At 40.6% G+C, this 15,151-nt stretch overlaps 1 protein-coding gene across 4 annotated transcripts in view; it reads right to left on the bottom strand.

The window, feature by feature from the left end:
• rps6ka5 (ribosomal protein S6 kinase, polypeptide 5) overlaps nt 1-15,151 on the bottom strand; it is a 252,857-nt gene that overhangs the window by 139,007 nt on the left and 98,699 nt on the right. For all 4 annotated transcript variants that reach the window (XM_072568072.1, XM_072568075.1, XM_072568073.1 and 1 more), the window contains exon 2: nt 14,927-14,998. In XM_072568072.1, coding sequence (XP_072424173.1) covers nt 14,927-14,998 — 72 coding nt within the window. The remainder of the gene's footprint in view (nt 1-14,926; nt 14,999-15,151) is intronic.

Here is a 15,151-nt window from a genome sequence, read left to right as displayed (position 1 = left end):
CTTTTTCTGGGCAAAAGTGAGGACTGCAGATGCTAGAAATCAGAGTCTAGGTTAGAGTGGTGCTGGAAAAGCAAAGCAGGTCAGGCAGCTTCTGAGGAGTAGGAAAATCGACGTTGCAGGCAAAAGCCCTTCATCAGGATTGTTCTGATGAAGGGCTTTTGCCCGAAATGTCGATTTTCCTGCTCCTCGGATGCTGGCTGACCTGCTGTACTTTTCCAGCACCACTCTAACCTAGACTCTTGTCTTTTTCTGGCACACTCCACTCATCTTTACCAAATTGTGAAACTGATTCAACTCTTCAGATGTAATAAATTTCTTCAATTAAATTGTGGCATTTCCACCTTTAGTTTCAAAGCAATTTATTCAACTTTCTGGAAGGCAGGTTCCAAAACAGTTTAAATGTAACCTATCCCAATAGAATAGGTCACTCATTCCCCAGTACTGATGCCAGTATTCCATGGCCCTAAACATTCATCTCCCAAATCACTACGGACAGCATACTATAGTAAAGGAACCAAAACAGAGAGAATTCAGACATGTGCATTTCAAGATAACAAGACGAGACTGTACACTGCCCCACCTATCCCCGTAACCCTGAATTTCTCCTGGATAATCCGTCTAGCCTGCACATTCCTGGAAACTATATGCAACTTAGCATGGTCGATTCACTGAAATCTATATATGTTTGGACTTTGAGAGGAAACTGGAGCACCTGGAGAGAACCCACACAGATACAGGGAGAATGTGCAAACTCCAAAGTCACTTAAGGGTGGAATCAAACCTGGGTCTCTGCCACTAGAAAGCAGCAGTGCTCACCACTGAGCCACCATGCTACCCCCCAAAAAGGCTCTCTACTTCTCTTCTACTTTAGAATAAGACAGATGAGCTAAGAGCATGGATTGATATATGGAATTAAGATATTACTGCTATCACAGAGATGTGGTTTAGGTAGGGCAGAACTGGAAACTCATTGTTACAGGGTATAGAATCTTCAGGCAAGACAGGTATGGTATTACTAATTAAATAGTCAGTTACTGCAGTAAGGTGGGATGGTATCTTGAAAGGATCTTCAAATGAGGTTAGGAATAGAGCGGATAGAGCTTAGGAATAAAAAAAGGGACAATCACCTTGTTAGTCATGTATTATAGGCCCCCAAACAGTCAGTAGGCGAAAGAGAATCAGATCTATAGACAATCCGCTGAGGTGTGTCAAAACAATACAAATAGGAAGTGACAATGCTGCTCCTTTAACAAGGTCATGCTGCCCTTGTTTTTTTTTCAGAGGTCGTAAAAGCAGTGATTCTGACAAGTCTGGGTTTAACTACTTGAGAATGCTATCAAGCTTTGAAAAAAAACACTTGTACAATGAAATGGAGAGTGACCAGTTCTCCCGGTTCAGCTTTCTACTACTTTCCTCTGACTTGGTTTGGTTTGGTTTGGTTTTAGCAGTCTGGCTGTTCACTGAAAGCAGTCAGTCAGTTGTGAAGCTGCCGGACCCAAAGAAGCAGATCCATGGTGAAACACCCTCTCTCTGACAACTCTGCTTTAAGATCCTCTGTTTGATTTTATCTTTTTTGTCAAGGGCATTTATGGGGATTATAGACAATAGACAATAGGTGCAGGCGTAGGCCATTCTGCCCTTCGAGCCAGCACCACCATTCATTTTGATCATGGCTGATCATCTACAATCATTATCCTGTTCCTGCCTTATCCCCATAACCCTTGATTCCACTATCCTTAAGAGCTCTATTCAACTCCTTCTTGAAAGTATCCAGAGACTTGGCCTCCAATGCCTTCAGGGGCAGAGCATTCCATGCACCCACCACTCTCTGGGTGAAGAAGTATCTTCTCAACTCTGTTCTAAATGGCCTACCCCCTTATTGTTAAACACACTCTGCTTCCTGTGTCCAGAGTGTCCAATCCTTTAATAATCTTATACGTCTCAATCAGATCCCCTCTCATCCTTCTAAACTCAAGTGTATGTACGTCCAATCGCTCCAATCTTTCAACATATGATCGTTCCACCATTCTGGGAATTGACCTCGTGAACCTACACTACACTCCCTCAATAGCCAAAATGTCCTTCCTCAAATTTGGAGACCATAATTGCACACAATACTCCAGGTGCGGTCTCACTAGGGCCCTGTACAGCTGCAGAAGGACCTCTTCACTCCTATACTCAATTCCTCTTGTTACAAAGGCCAGCATGCCATTAGCTTTCTTCACTGCCTACTGTACCTGCATGCTTGCTTTCATTGACTGATGTACAAGAACACCTAGATCTCATTGCACTTCCCTTTTACCTAACTTGACTCCATTTAGGTTGTTGCAAGTGTTTCGAACAGCATCATTAAGTTGGGATAATCTGCAGGGTTTTTGGATGTTTACGTTATTCTATATTCTGTTCTCTATTGTATGTGTTTCATTCAGTAATCTTGCAAATAAATTCTGTTTTGGTTAAAGCTAAGTGGTTAGACCAACTGCATTATTTCTGGAATATCTATTGTACACCTGTTTAAAACAACTAGCAAAGTTAGGGTCTGCGCTACTTTCTTGAAATGTTTTGAGGGGGTCTGGCCTGATCCCATAACAAGGGTACTTATTTTAGAGGAGTTCAATTTGCCCAACAGTAACTGGAATAGGCATTGTGTTAAGGGATTAGAGGTGATGGATTTCTGGAATTGTATTCATAACAGCTCCACACGTACAAGGTCCAACACGGGATGAAGCAATGCTAGACCTAATTCTGGGGAACGAAGGTGGACAGGTGTTCAAGGTGACAATGGGGGAGCACTTTCGTGACAGCAACAATGACTTAAATTTGTTACTTAAAAGATGGTAGGCAAAGAATAATTTTGGGATGGTGGAAGGTTGATTTTATTAAAATAAGGCAGGATTTGGCCAAAGTATTTCGGGAACAGCTAATTGTAGGAAAATCTACAATAGAACGGGGGATGGGGAGGAGGAGGAGGAAGGAAGGGTGGGGTGTTCAAAAAGGAAATGGGAAGAGTACAAGCCAAACATCACTCCTTTAGGGTGAAATGTATCAGCAACAAGCCCAGAGAACCTTGGATATCTAGGAATATGCAGGGCTTCATAAGAAAAAAGAAAGACTTTTAGCAGGTATGAAGGGTGTAAAACAATGGAGGGCCTATAGTGGGGTATAGATGAGCAAGGGGTAACTTAAGAAAGCAATTAGGAGAGCAAAGAGGGGACATGAAATAGCATTGGTGGAAATATATTAAGGGGAAAAGGGTAACCTGTGAAAGAGTAGGGTCCAGTAGGGACCAAGAGGGCACTCTGCACTTGGAGCCGGAGGACATTGGTAGTGTTATACAAGAACTTCTGTCTTTACTTTGGAGAAGGAGGAAGTAGGTATAGAATTGGGAAGAGGGTCTGACAGGTTCTTGGGCAGTTTTGACATCAGGAGTGAGGAGGTATTAGAAGTTTTGGCATGCTTAAACGTGGACAATTCCCCAGGTGTGGATGAGTTGTATCCCTTGCTGCTGTGGAAGATCAGAGAGAGGAAATGCCAACTTTTAATTCCTCTCTCACCATATGGGAGATACCAGAGGACTGGAGGACAGCTTATATGGTTCCACTTTTCAACAAAGGTGATAGAGATAATCCACAGATCAGTGAGTTTCACATTAATGGTAGCAAAACTATTGGAGAAAATTCTAAAGGGAACAATTAGTCTCCACTCAGACAGGCAAGATTTAATCAAGGATGGTCAGCATGGGTTTGTCAGAGAGAGGTCATGACTAACAAATTTAATAGAATTTTTTAAGGAAGTGATCAGATGTGTGCATGAGGAAACTGCAGTTGACATAGTTTATAGGGATTTCAACAAAGCATTTGATGTGGTCCACATAGGCTGATAAAGAAGATAAGAGCACATGAGATCCAGGGTAACTTGGCCAGGTGTATCTAACATTAGCTTGCTGGAAGGAAACAAAGAGTGGTGGTGGAAAGCTGTTTATATGACAGGAGGCTGGTGCTCTGTGGCATACTACTGGTAACAGTACTGGGTCCATTTTTGCTTACAATATATCTTAATGACATAGATGAGATTATAAGGGGAATGATAAATAAGCTTATGGAATACTTAAAGATTGGCTGAGTTGTTAATAGTGATGGTCTTAGGTTACACAAAGACATAAACTGTTCAAATGGAATTTAATGCTGGTCAGATGGGCAGATCAGTGGCAGATGGAATTTAACCTGGAAAAATATGTGGTGATGCACTTTAGAAAAAGTAACAAGATATGGCAGCATCCAATGAATCGCAGGACACTACAAAAGTCTGAGGAACAGAGATCTTAGGGTGCCTGTCCACAGATCCCTGAAGGCATCAGATCAGGATAATAGGATAGTTAAGCCAACATACAGGATACTTGCCTATATTAGTCATGGCATAAACTACAAGGGAGGTTAGTTTGGACCTGTACAAAACTTTGGTTAGACCACACCTGGAGTGTTTTGTGCAGTTCTGGTTGCCTCACTACTGCAAGGAGATGATTGCAAAGGAGATTCACCAGGACATTGTATGCGTTGGAGCACTTTAGCTATGAGGAGACGCTGGATAAACTTGGGTTGTTTTCTTTAGAGCAGAGAAGGCACCAGATTGAGGTATATAAGTACGAGGGGTATGTACAAGGTTGATAGGAAGCAGATGTTCCCTTTCGTTGAAGTGTCAATAACAAAGGGGTATAGGTTTAGGGTGAAGGGCAGAATGTTTAGATGGAATTTGAAGAATGATTTTGCTCCCTGAGGATGGTGGAATACACTGTCTGGGAAAGGAGTAATGGCAAGAAAACTCAACCTTTAAAAAGTACATTGGTGAGCATTTGAAATGTCACAACATTCAAGGCTATGGGCCAAGTACTGGAAAGTGGGATTAATTTAGATAGGTCAGCGCAGAATTGATGGTCTGAAGAACATCTGCAGTGCTGTATGATTATATCTCTTTAAACCATACTCTTTGCCAATTTTACATGAAATTCAGGTTGTGAAGGCTCTGTGTACAAACTGGTTGCTATGTTTCCAATAGTAAAATTGTAACAACATTGTAAATGTACTCAATTGGATGTAAAGTGCTTAGGAACAACTTGAGGTTTTGGAGGATACTGTATAAATGCAAGTCTTATTTTACAGAGTTATTAGAAACATGCTTAATTCTGATACTTGGTCGGCAGCAGAGCCTTTGGGACTTTTGATCACTGCAGCAAGAAACTTATCTATTTCCAATATTATAATAACCTCTGCCACCAATACATCTCTTTTTGTTTTGACCACTACTTCCTTCAGTCACCTCTTGTACCATGAAGGTCAATTGCACATTTTCTTGTAGTACTTCTTCTGATACAGGTAGCAAGTTCCTCGTGATTCCTTAAGGTTCAGACGTCTCTGTTGCTACATCCTGGGTTCCACAACTGCCTGATTGGCCCCTCCTGCTCCTCACCAAATTCAAACTAACACCAATCATAAGGATTGAGAGTGGTTCTTGCAACAAAGTGTTCTGATAACTTTCCCCTAGCAGATACATCATGATGTCTGGAGTTCAGCATCTAACTGAACAACTCTGTGCAGAGGATCCTCAAGATACAGAGCCAATACCTAAACACTTCAGTTACAACATAACACCTGCAATGTCAACTCTAACTTCCAAATATATAATTGGTAATTTATAATCAAGCCTCTGCAACTGACCTGCAGGTGCAAAGAAGAACAGCACGTTTAACTCTATAGCCAACTGTTAATTAGCAGAAAAAAACAGATGATGTGTTTGGTCTAACTTAGAACAGAGATTGAGAACTCACCCAAAGAACTTTTGACATTGCACTAAAAACATGAATTTATGTTTCTGCTGTGAAAGTGCTTTGCTGAGAAGGGTAAACAACAGCTGTGAATTGAGGAAGCTACAAGACTTAGGAAAGTTGATTGTTTAACAGCTTCATGCTGAGCCAAGTCTGAAAAAAGGATCGTGGCTTCAACACCCAAAACAAAGTGGAATTTTAAAAAAGCTGAATTCTGACATAGTGAAGCAGCAACAAAAACTATAACTTGCCTTCACATAGCACCTCAACATATTCAAACAGCCTTAAATGTTGCACAGGCGCATCAATAAATTCTCTGTACAGCAAAGATGCTTTAGTGTTGAAGTGGGGGGGGGGGGGTAGTGATTGATGAGGGGTTGGTCTTTGCCTTCCCTATGGTCAGTGTGGGAGTAGGAGGCATCACTTACTCAGGCAGTAAGTTCCTAATTCTACCCAGAATAAGTACGTAGCAAAAGGCTAGTGAATTATTTTTCCTTGCCACTGCAAATTGAGGTCAAGTGGGCTAATCAAGTTAAATGGCCTAATCCCCAATGGCATTAACCCCTTAAGATGGCTGAAGGAGTTAGTGAAGTCGACACATTAACTCTGCTTACTCTCTTCAGATGCTGCCAGACCTACTGAGTGTTTCCAGAAATATCTGTTTTTGTAACATAAATGCTTGCCAGGTTCTGACTATAAAATAAGCTGGGGCTTTTCTCCCTGGAACATTGGAGGCTGAGGAGTGACCTTATAGTGGTTTATAAAGTCATGAGGGGCATGGAAAGGGTGAATAGCCAAGGTCTCTTTCCTAGAGTGGGGGAGTCCAAAATTAAAGGACAGACGTTTAAGGTGAGAGAGGAAAGATCAAAAAAGGACCTAAAGGGGTAACTTGTTCATACAGAGGGTAGTCATGTATCAATGAGCTGCCAGACAATATGGTGGAGGCTGTTATAATTACAACATTTAAACGGCATCTGCATGGGTTTATGAATAGGAAGGATTTAGAGGGATACGGGCCAAATGCTGGCAAATGGGACAAGTTTAGTTTGGGATGTCTGGTAACCCCAACGAGTTGTATGCCTCTATGAAATGTCAAGTGTTGATGGTGCTTTTTACTCATCCAGGCCAGTATACATATTCCAGTACAGTTGACATATGCTTTACAGACAGTAGGCAAATTTTGGGGAATCAAAAAGTAATTAACTCACCAAAGAATTCCTAACCAATGAACTGCCCTTGTGTCTCATTCAGTTCAGTTTCTGGTTAATGGCAATACCAGGATTTTGATAATATTAGGGACCAGACCAAATCTACTCAAAATATATTAAGAAGATAGCTTAGACCCCAAATTTTCCTTATTCTTAAAGGCAAGTGTAAAGCGTTGTATTCCAGGTGCAATTTGACTGGTCAAACTACCAGGCTTGAAGCAAAACACCCTTTTTTCTTACACTATAGTTAAAATACAAACACAAGAGAGAAGAATCGGAATAACTTATTGGAAAACTTAACAGATTAATAGATGATTTAACTACTAAACAATAACTATTCCAATATACTAACATCCCATAAACACATACATGGCAAAGACAAATTTAGTAAAATAGATTGTCTCACATGCAATGCTCCAGACCAGGAGAAAATAACATCAAGAGAAAACTTTGAGAGTGTGTGTGACAGAGAGAAAGAGAAAGAGAGAGAGTGAGAACTCAAGCATTTTGCTGTAGCAGAGAGAGATGCACATCAGCTTCCATACCCCAACAGCTACTGAAAGTTAAACTAAAACCTTGGTTCTATGGGAGCTTGAACCCACCCTTCATGCTGTTTCTATTGTTCCAACGTTAACTAAAAACCCCAAGGCCTCACAGGCTATTTACAGTATTGGCCTGGAACAGACCGCTCAGCACCTCTGATTCTATTTCTCTTCATAAAAAAACCAGGACAAAATACCCCTCTTAAAGCCATTGTATTGTCACAATAGTGGGTGATTTAGTGATGGCAATGCCACTGAACATCAAGGGGAGGTAATTAGATTCTCTCGTGTTAGAGGTGGTTGTTTCTGGCATTTATCACCTGAATGTTCCGTTCCTCTTGAGTCCATGCCTGAGAGTTGATTAGGCTTTGCTGGTAGATACCTAGACCTGATCATTTTAAACCCCTTAGTTTTCTCTTCACGAAAACATTTGTTTTTGTACAATGTACTTGATTTATACTATTTTTTCTTTGGCTGAAGGGTGCCCTTTCCTCCTGGAAAGCCCAGGACTCTAAAAAAGTGCACGAGTAAAATGGAAATTAGGAAAGCATGAAAGAATGTTAGTCATCAAAGAAAATGCAAGATTTTTTTTATGAATATACACAAACAGCAAGATGATAACTTATTACAGACCAAAAAGGGATCCTGTGTTTGGAGGCTCAAGAAATGCTTCTTAATGAATTCTTTGTGCCTGTCTTCACAGAGAAAGGGACAATACAGACATCATAGATAAGGAAGAGTGTACCATATGGAATGTAATAAATACAGCTTTGGGGGGGGGGGGGTGGGGGGGGCATAGTATTAGTAGTTTTAGTATCTTTGAAAATAGCTAAACTTTCAAATCTAGAACAAACTTAAGGCTTCTGAGAGAAGTATTGAAAAGAAAAGAAGAAGCTCTGACCACATTTTCCAATCCTCTCCTATAGGATATATCCTTGCGTACAGTGTTGGGAGTCAGAAGACTGTCACCATTACAGTTTTTTTTTAAAATGAGGGAGGAAAGGATAGATCAAGTAATTGCAGATTTGGCAGCCTAACCTCAGTGGTAGACAAATTACTCTAAAGAATTCTAAGGGACAGTATAAGCTGCTAGTCAGAAAGGCACACATCAATCAAGTGCAGTCAGCATGAATATATTAAGAACTGGTTTGTGTCTGATGAACTGGAGGTGGCAACAAAGAGGTTCAATGAATGTACAGCTTTTGAAGAAGTTGACATGGATTTTCATGAGCCTCGTAACAAGGTCCCACATGACATTGCATGGAAAAGTGAAAACCATTAAACCCAAGGGAAAATGGCACACTGAATCGAAAATTAGCCCAGTGGGAGGAAAGGATAATGGTTGGAGGTGTTGATGTGATTGGAAAGCTACTTCTAATGGGATCATACTAGGCTCAGTTTCAGGTTCTTTGCATCTTGGTGTAATCAAAGATTTAGATCTAACTGCAGGGGACCTGATTCAGAAGTTTAAAAAAATTGCCAGTATAGCTTTTAAGGAAAACAAAGCTGTAGACTGAAGGCAAATATAAACGGATGGTCATGTAGTTCAAATTGGCAAACCGAATTCAATTTGGAGAAATGTGAGGTAATTCTTTTCAGGTAAACAATTAATACAAAGAAGTACAAAATGAGTGACTGCAATGGAGAAGCACAAAAGCAAATGCAAGAACAAAACACATTATAATGTCCACAAATCTCTGAATGTAGCAAGACAGGTGGACAGACAAAGGCACAGAATGAAAAAGTTAATGTTGGAATAGTGCAAAACAGTTGATAGGCCTCATTCAGAATAATGCTTACTATTTTTATAAAAAGTGAATTATTCATTAAATTAAAACAAAGAACTATGGATGCTGGATTATTGAAATAAAAACAGAATGTGTTAGAAAAACTCATCAGGTCTGTGGAGAGAAAAACTGAGTTAACGATACAAGTCCAATGACTCATCGTCAGAACTGAAAGCAATTGGGAAATGGCAATATTTATACTGAAAATTAGGGAGATGGAGAGGGGTGAGCAGAATAGATGGAAATGGAGAGAGGTTGGGGGTAGGGGGGCGAAACAAAGAAAGGAGAAGCAGAGTAAGCGATTGCTGATGATATACTGGGAGAAAGGTAAATGCTGAATGAATGCTAATGGAAAGTACCAGTGTGAGAAAATGGGGTGGCTGTGCTGGAGCAACCCATACAGAACAGGACCTGGCGCGTGGGAGTGAGTAACAAACATGAAGAAAGGTGGTCACACTCTGAAATTGTTAAACATGATGTTGAGTCCTGACTGTTTTAAGGTACCTAGGCAGAAAATGAAGTGGTGGAGGACTGCAGTAGCTCTGAGATGTAAATTTTGGCTTGGGAACATGGTGGTATATAAAAGTGGAAGGCAAGTGGAAGGTCAGGATTTTAACCAACATGGGATGAAACATCTGAAAACAAATCCACCAGCTTAGTGAGCAAATTGACAACCTGGTCAAGATCAATTTTTTTGGACAGAGCAGAGGTGTTCCACAAAGTGGTAACCCAATCTGCAATATGCTATTGCTCGATGGGGGAGAACCAGTACATGTCGTGTATTTGGATTTTCAGAAGGCTTTTGATACATTCCCTCATAATAAGTCAGTGGGCAAAGTTAAAACACAGAGTTAATATACTGGCAAGGATTGAGGATTGGTTGACAGGTGGGAAACGTAGAAGAAATTAAATGGGTCTCTTTCCATGTGGCAGGTGGTGACTAGCTGAATACTACAATGGTCAGTGCGTGGACCACAGCTATTCACTATATGTAAATAGATGACCTGATTGAGACGTCCAAAGACAACATTTCCAAGATGTTTTTCACCTTCCATAGGATGTTGCCATCATTGGCTAGGTCAACATTTATTGACTCTTAACCACAGGTCTCAGCAATCACTTTGAGAGTCTGGAGTCACATGTAGGCTAGAGCAGGTAAGGAGAAGAGATTTTCTTCCCAGATGGAACCTAGTTTTTCCAATAATCGGCAGTGGTTTCATGATTATTATTAGTCTTTATTCCAGATTTTTTTAACTGAATTCAAATTCCACCATCTGCTGTGGAAGGAGGGATTTTAACCAGGGTCCTCAGAACACCACCTGGATGTCTAAATTAATAGTCTTGTAATAAGACCACTATACTACCACAATAGGAAAGTTTGTTGATGACAGATATAGAATGTAGGGAAATAGAGGATGACATCTTGAAAAGTATCTATGGATGAGTGGATAAATCCCCAGGACCTGATTTGGTGTACCCTAGAACTCTGTGGGAAGCTAGGGAAGTGATTACTGGGCTTCTTACTGAGTTATTTGTATCAATAGTCACAGGTGAGGTGCCGGAAGACTGGAGGTTGGCTAATGTGGTGCCACTGTTTAAGAAGGGCGGTAAGGACAAGCCAGGGAACTATAGACCAGTGAGCCTGACGTCGGTGGTGGGCAAGTTGTTGGAGGGAATCCTGAGGGACAGGATGTACATATATTTGGAAAGGCAAGGACTGATCAGGGACATTCAACATGGCTTTGTGCGTGGGAAATCATCTCCATGGGAGACCGGTGAGCAAAGTTAGATCTCATGGAATATAGGGTGAACTAGCCATTTGGAGACAGAACTGGCTTAAAGGTAAATGACAGACGGTGGTGGTGTAGGGTTGTTTTTCAGACTGGAGGCCTGTGACCAGTGGAGTGCCACAAGAATCGGTGTTGGGTCCACTATTTTTAGTCATTTATAAAAATGACTTGGATGTGAGCATAAGAACTATAGTTAGTAAGTTTGCTGGTGACACCAAAATTGGAGGTGTAGTGGACAGCGAAGATTTAGATCTTGATCAGATGGGCCAAAGGGCTAAGACGTGGCAGATGGAGTTTAATTTAGACAAATGTGAGGTGCTGCATTTTGGGAAAGGAAATCTTAGCAGGACTTATACACTTAAGCATAAGGTCCTAGGGAGTGTTGCTGAACAAAGGGACCTTGGAGTGCAGGTTCATAGCTCCTTGAAAGTAGAGTCGCAGGTAAATTGGATAGTGAAGAAGGTGTTTGGTATGCTTTCCTTTATTGGTCAGAGTATTGAGTACAGGAGTTGGGAGGTCATGTTGCGGCTGTACAGGACCTTGGTTAGGACACTGTTGGAATATTGCATGCAATTCTGGTCTCATTCCTATCGGAAAGATGTTGTGAAACTTGAAAAGTTTCAGAAAACATTTACAAGGATGTTGTCAGGGTTGGAGGATTTGAGCTATAGGGAGAGTTGAACAGGCTGGGGCTGTTTTCCCTGGAGCGTCGGAAGCTGAGGGGTGACCTTATAGAGGTTTACAAAATTATGAGGGGCATGGATAGGATAAATAGACAAAGTCTTTTCCCTGGGATCGGGGAGTCCAGAACTAGAGGGCATAGGTTTAGGGTGAGAGGGGAAAGATATAAAAGAGACCTAAGGGGCAACCTTTTCACTCAAGGGTGCTATGTATATGGAATGAGCTGCCAGAGGAAGTGGTGGAGGCTGGTACAATTGCAACAGTTAAAAGTAACTGGATGGGTATATGAATAGGAAGGGTTTGGAGAGATATGGGCCAGGTGCTGGCAGGTGGGACTAGATTGGGTTGGGATATCTGGTCGGCATAGACAAGTTGGACCAAAGGGTCTGTTTCCGTGCTGTACATCTCAATGACTGTATGACATGAAAATGTATAAGATTATGAGTAGTGAAGAGGATAAGACCATAAGACATAGGAATGGAAGTAAGGCCATTCGGCCCATCGAGTCCACTCCGCCATTTAATCATGGCTGATGGGCATTTCAACTCCACTTACCCGCATTCTCCCCGTAGCCCTTAAGGATGCAAGGAGACTTCAAGATGATTCAGACAAGTTAAGTGGATGGGCAAACACATGGCAGGTGCAGTACAACATGGTAAATGCACATTAGTATTAAAATGGTGATTTATTGGGAACTGTGGATATACAAAGGCATTTGAGTGCCCTTGTAGAAGGGTCACTGAAATTAGACACGTAGATACAGTAAGCAATTAGGAAGGCAAATGGAGAGTTGGATTTGATTGCAAGAGGATTTGAGTTCAGAAGTAGGCATGTCTTACTGCAGTTATACAGAACCTTGGTGAGACACCATCTGGAGTGTTGTATGCAGTTTTGATCTCCCTACCTAAGAAAGGAAATATTTTTGTCATAGAGTGAGTGTAGTGGAGGTTCACTAGCCTGATGGCAGGGACGGCAGGACTGTCCTATGGAGGACAGATTGGTTCAACTCCACCTGATTTCACTAGAGTTTCAAAGGATAAAGGGGTTCTGATTGAAACATAGAGTCAGAGAGATGTACAGCATGGAAACAGACCCTTCAGTCCAACCCATCCATGCCGACCTATATAATTCTAACACAGCTGAACAATCTAGATGCAGAGAGGATATTTTTCTTGATTGGGTATTCTACATACAGAGGGCACACAGATCAAGATATAAGGAAATCCATTTAGGACTGAGATGAGAAATCATTTCTTCAATCAAAGGTTAGTGAACCTGTGGAATTACCCACCACTGAAGGATGTGGTGGCCAAGTCACTGAATATATTCAAGAAACATATAGGTACAATTTTATATTTAAAAAGCATCAAAAGGGTATGGGGAGAAATAAAAAAGATGGCATTGAGATAGAGCCTCAGCTATGATCATGCTGAATGGAGGAGCAGGCTCAAAGGGCCGATTGGCCTAATCCTGCTCCTAGTTTCTATGCATCTGATCACCTCAGTACAGGAAAAATGTAATCACACAAGAGAGGGTGCAAAAGAGACTTAAGGGAATTTACCAGCTTTGGAACATTTTTGCTATAAAGGAAAGATTACTCAGGCTGAGGTTACATTCTTTGGAATAGAGGAAACATCGGTGACAATTTAATTGATGTGTGTGAAATTTTGAGAAACTAGATAAAAGTTTATTGGAAGGACTGAATGCCTCAAGCAGATAGGTCAATAACAATGATGCACCAATTTACAATAGTTGACAGGAGTTGAGGAGACTTGAGGGGAAGTTTTGAGGATGGTGCAGTGTTTGGAAACAGAAGAAACCCTTAAAAAAAAACTGGCGTGTCTACTTCTAGTGCAAAACATACAGGACTCCAAAGTGAGTTTAGGCTGAACGGCTCTTTTCTTTGGCTATTACAAAAATGATGGGCCGACTGGCCTCTTTCTCTGTCTGTAATTTTTCAATATTTCACATTAATGTCCCCAAACCCAGCTGAGAAGACCTAAGTAGTCAGTACAGAGATAGGGGGGAAAAATGGGGAAACAATTCTCTGAACATTATTCTAGAAAATGATTTTTCTATGAAAGCAGCAAGACAAAAGAATTCAATTAATATTCAAAATAGACAAGCACAGACTTTCTGCTTCTCTTCTACACCCAGATTCTCCGCTGCTCAAGATCATGGCACTAAACTGAAAATGATCATCTCTCATCTACTGAGAGACAATTTACAATTCATACAGGTCCATTGCTCACAAAACAATTTTAAAAGTGATTCAGTGTACTGTACCACTGAAACAGCACTTGTACCTTACTACTTTCACAGGAAACACAAAGCACATGGCTGTGTGGAATTAGAATTAAATCTGTCTGCACTCAAGCAAATGGCCTTTAGCAACATGTTCTAAACAGAATTAAACTCCATGTACACTGTCTGTTAATGATTTTTAACATTCTGTATTCCCTCTCTTGGTGCCTCTTGGGTCCTCCTGTTTGCTTTAAACTATACAGCTTCTGGCAACAAGGAATAGGAAGTGCAAGTCTATCAAATCAGAACAGGAAATTTGCCTGCAAAAACAGAAACATTCTACATCAATGCCAGTGTACGCATTGTAAATAAGTTATTAAATGCCTAATGCAAAGTTCTCTCTATTTGCTTCCAAGAAATATTTAGAATAATAATGTGACTGGGACATACATAGCAAGCTATCAAATTTCAAAACATCCCAACATATTTTACAAGCAATGGATTAATTATTTAAGTTATCTTTCACTCACAAGTACCAATCAATTTGCACTGCGATGTCTATTTCCTTACAAAGTACTGAGTCCTTACAAAGTACAAAGTCCTTACTACATGGGAGTGCAAGTAACTCAGTCCATCCAAATAAGAACAAATAAAGGCAAAGTAGTGCAGATGCTAGAAATCTGAAATAGACACAGAGAACGCTGGAGAAACTCAGCAGGTTTGGCAGCATCTGTACAGAAAGAAAGAGTTAATGTCTCAAGTCCAGATAAATTCTTCTCCAGAACAGAGATTGTCTCTATTATTAACATAAGTAGCAGTACTGTATAAAACGAGATAGCAAAAATGTTTTACTTACCTCCTGTTCCAAGGACCTTCAGTAGTTCAAAGTTTTCTATCCCAACTTTTTCTGCATGCCCTGTTAAATTAGCTGCAAAACAACATAACTTTGTTAGTCATAACCTATTTTTAAACTGTTTTTTCTTTTATTTGAATTCTTTTACATTTCTTTCAATACTTTGACACTGTCTAGATATTGATGAATGCTGCATTTAGATTAGCCATCTCAAAACAAAGAAATTGG

Source organism: Chiloscyllium punctatum, chromosome 4, assembly GCF_047496795.1.
Source record: "Chiloscyllium punctatum isolate Juve2018m chromosome 4, sChiPun1.3, whole genome shotgun sequence".
In the NCBI taxonomy this organism is placed as follows: Eukaryota; Metazoa; Chordata; class Chondrichthyes; order Orectolobiformes; family Hemiscylliidae; genus Chiloscyllium; species Chiloscyllium punctatum.
This window is presented reverse-complemented; position numbering and strand designations above follow the sequence as displayed.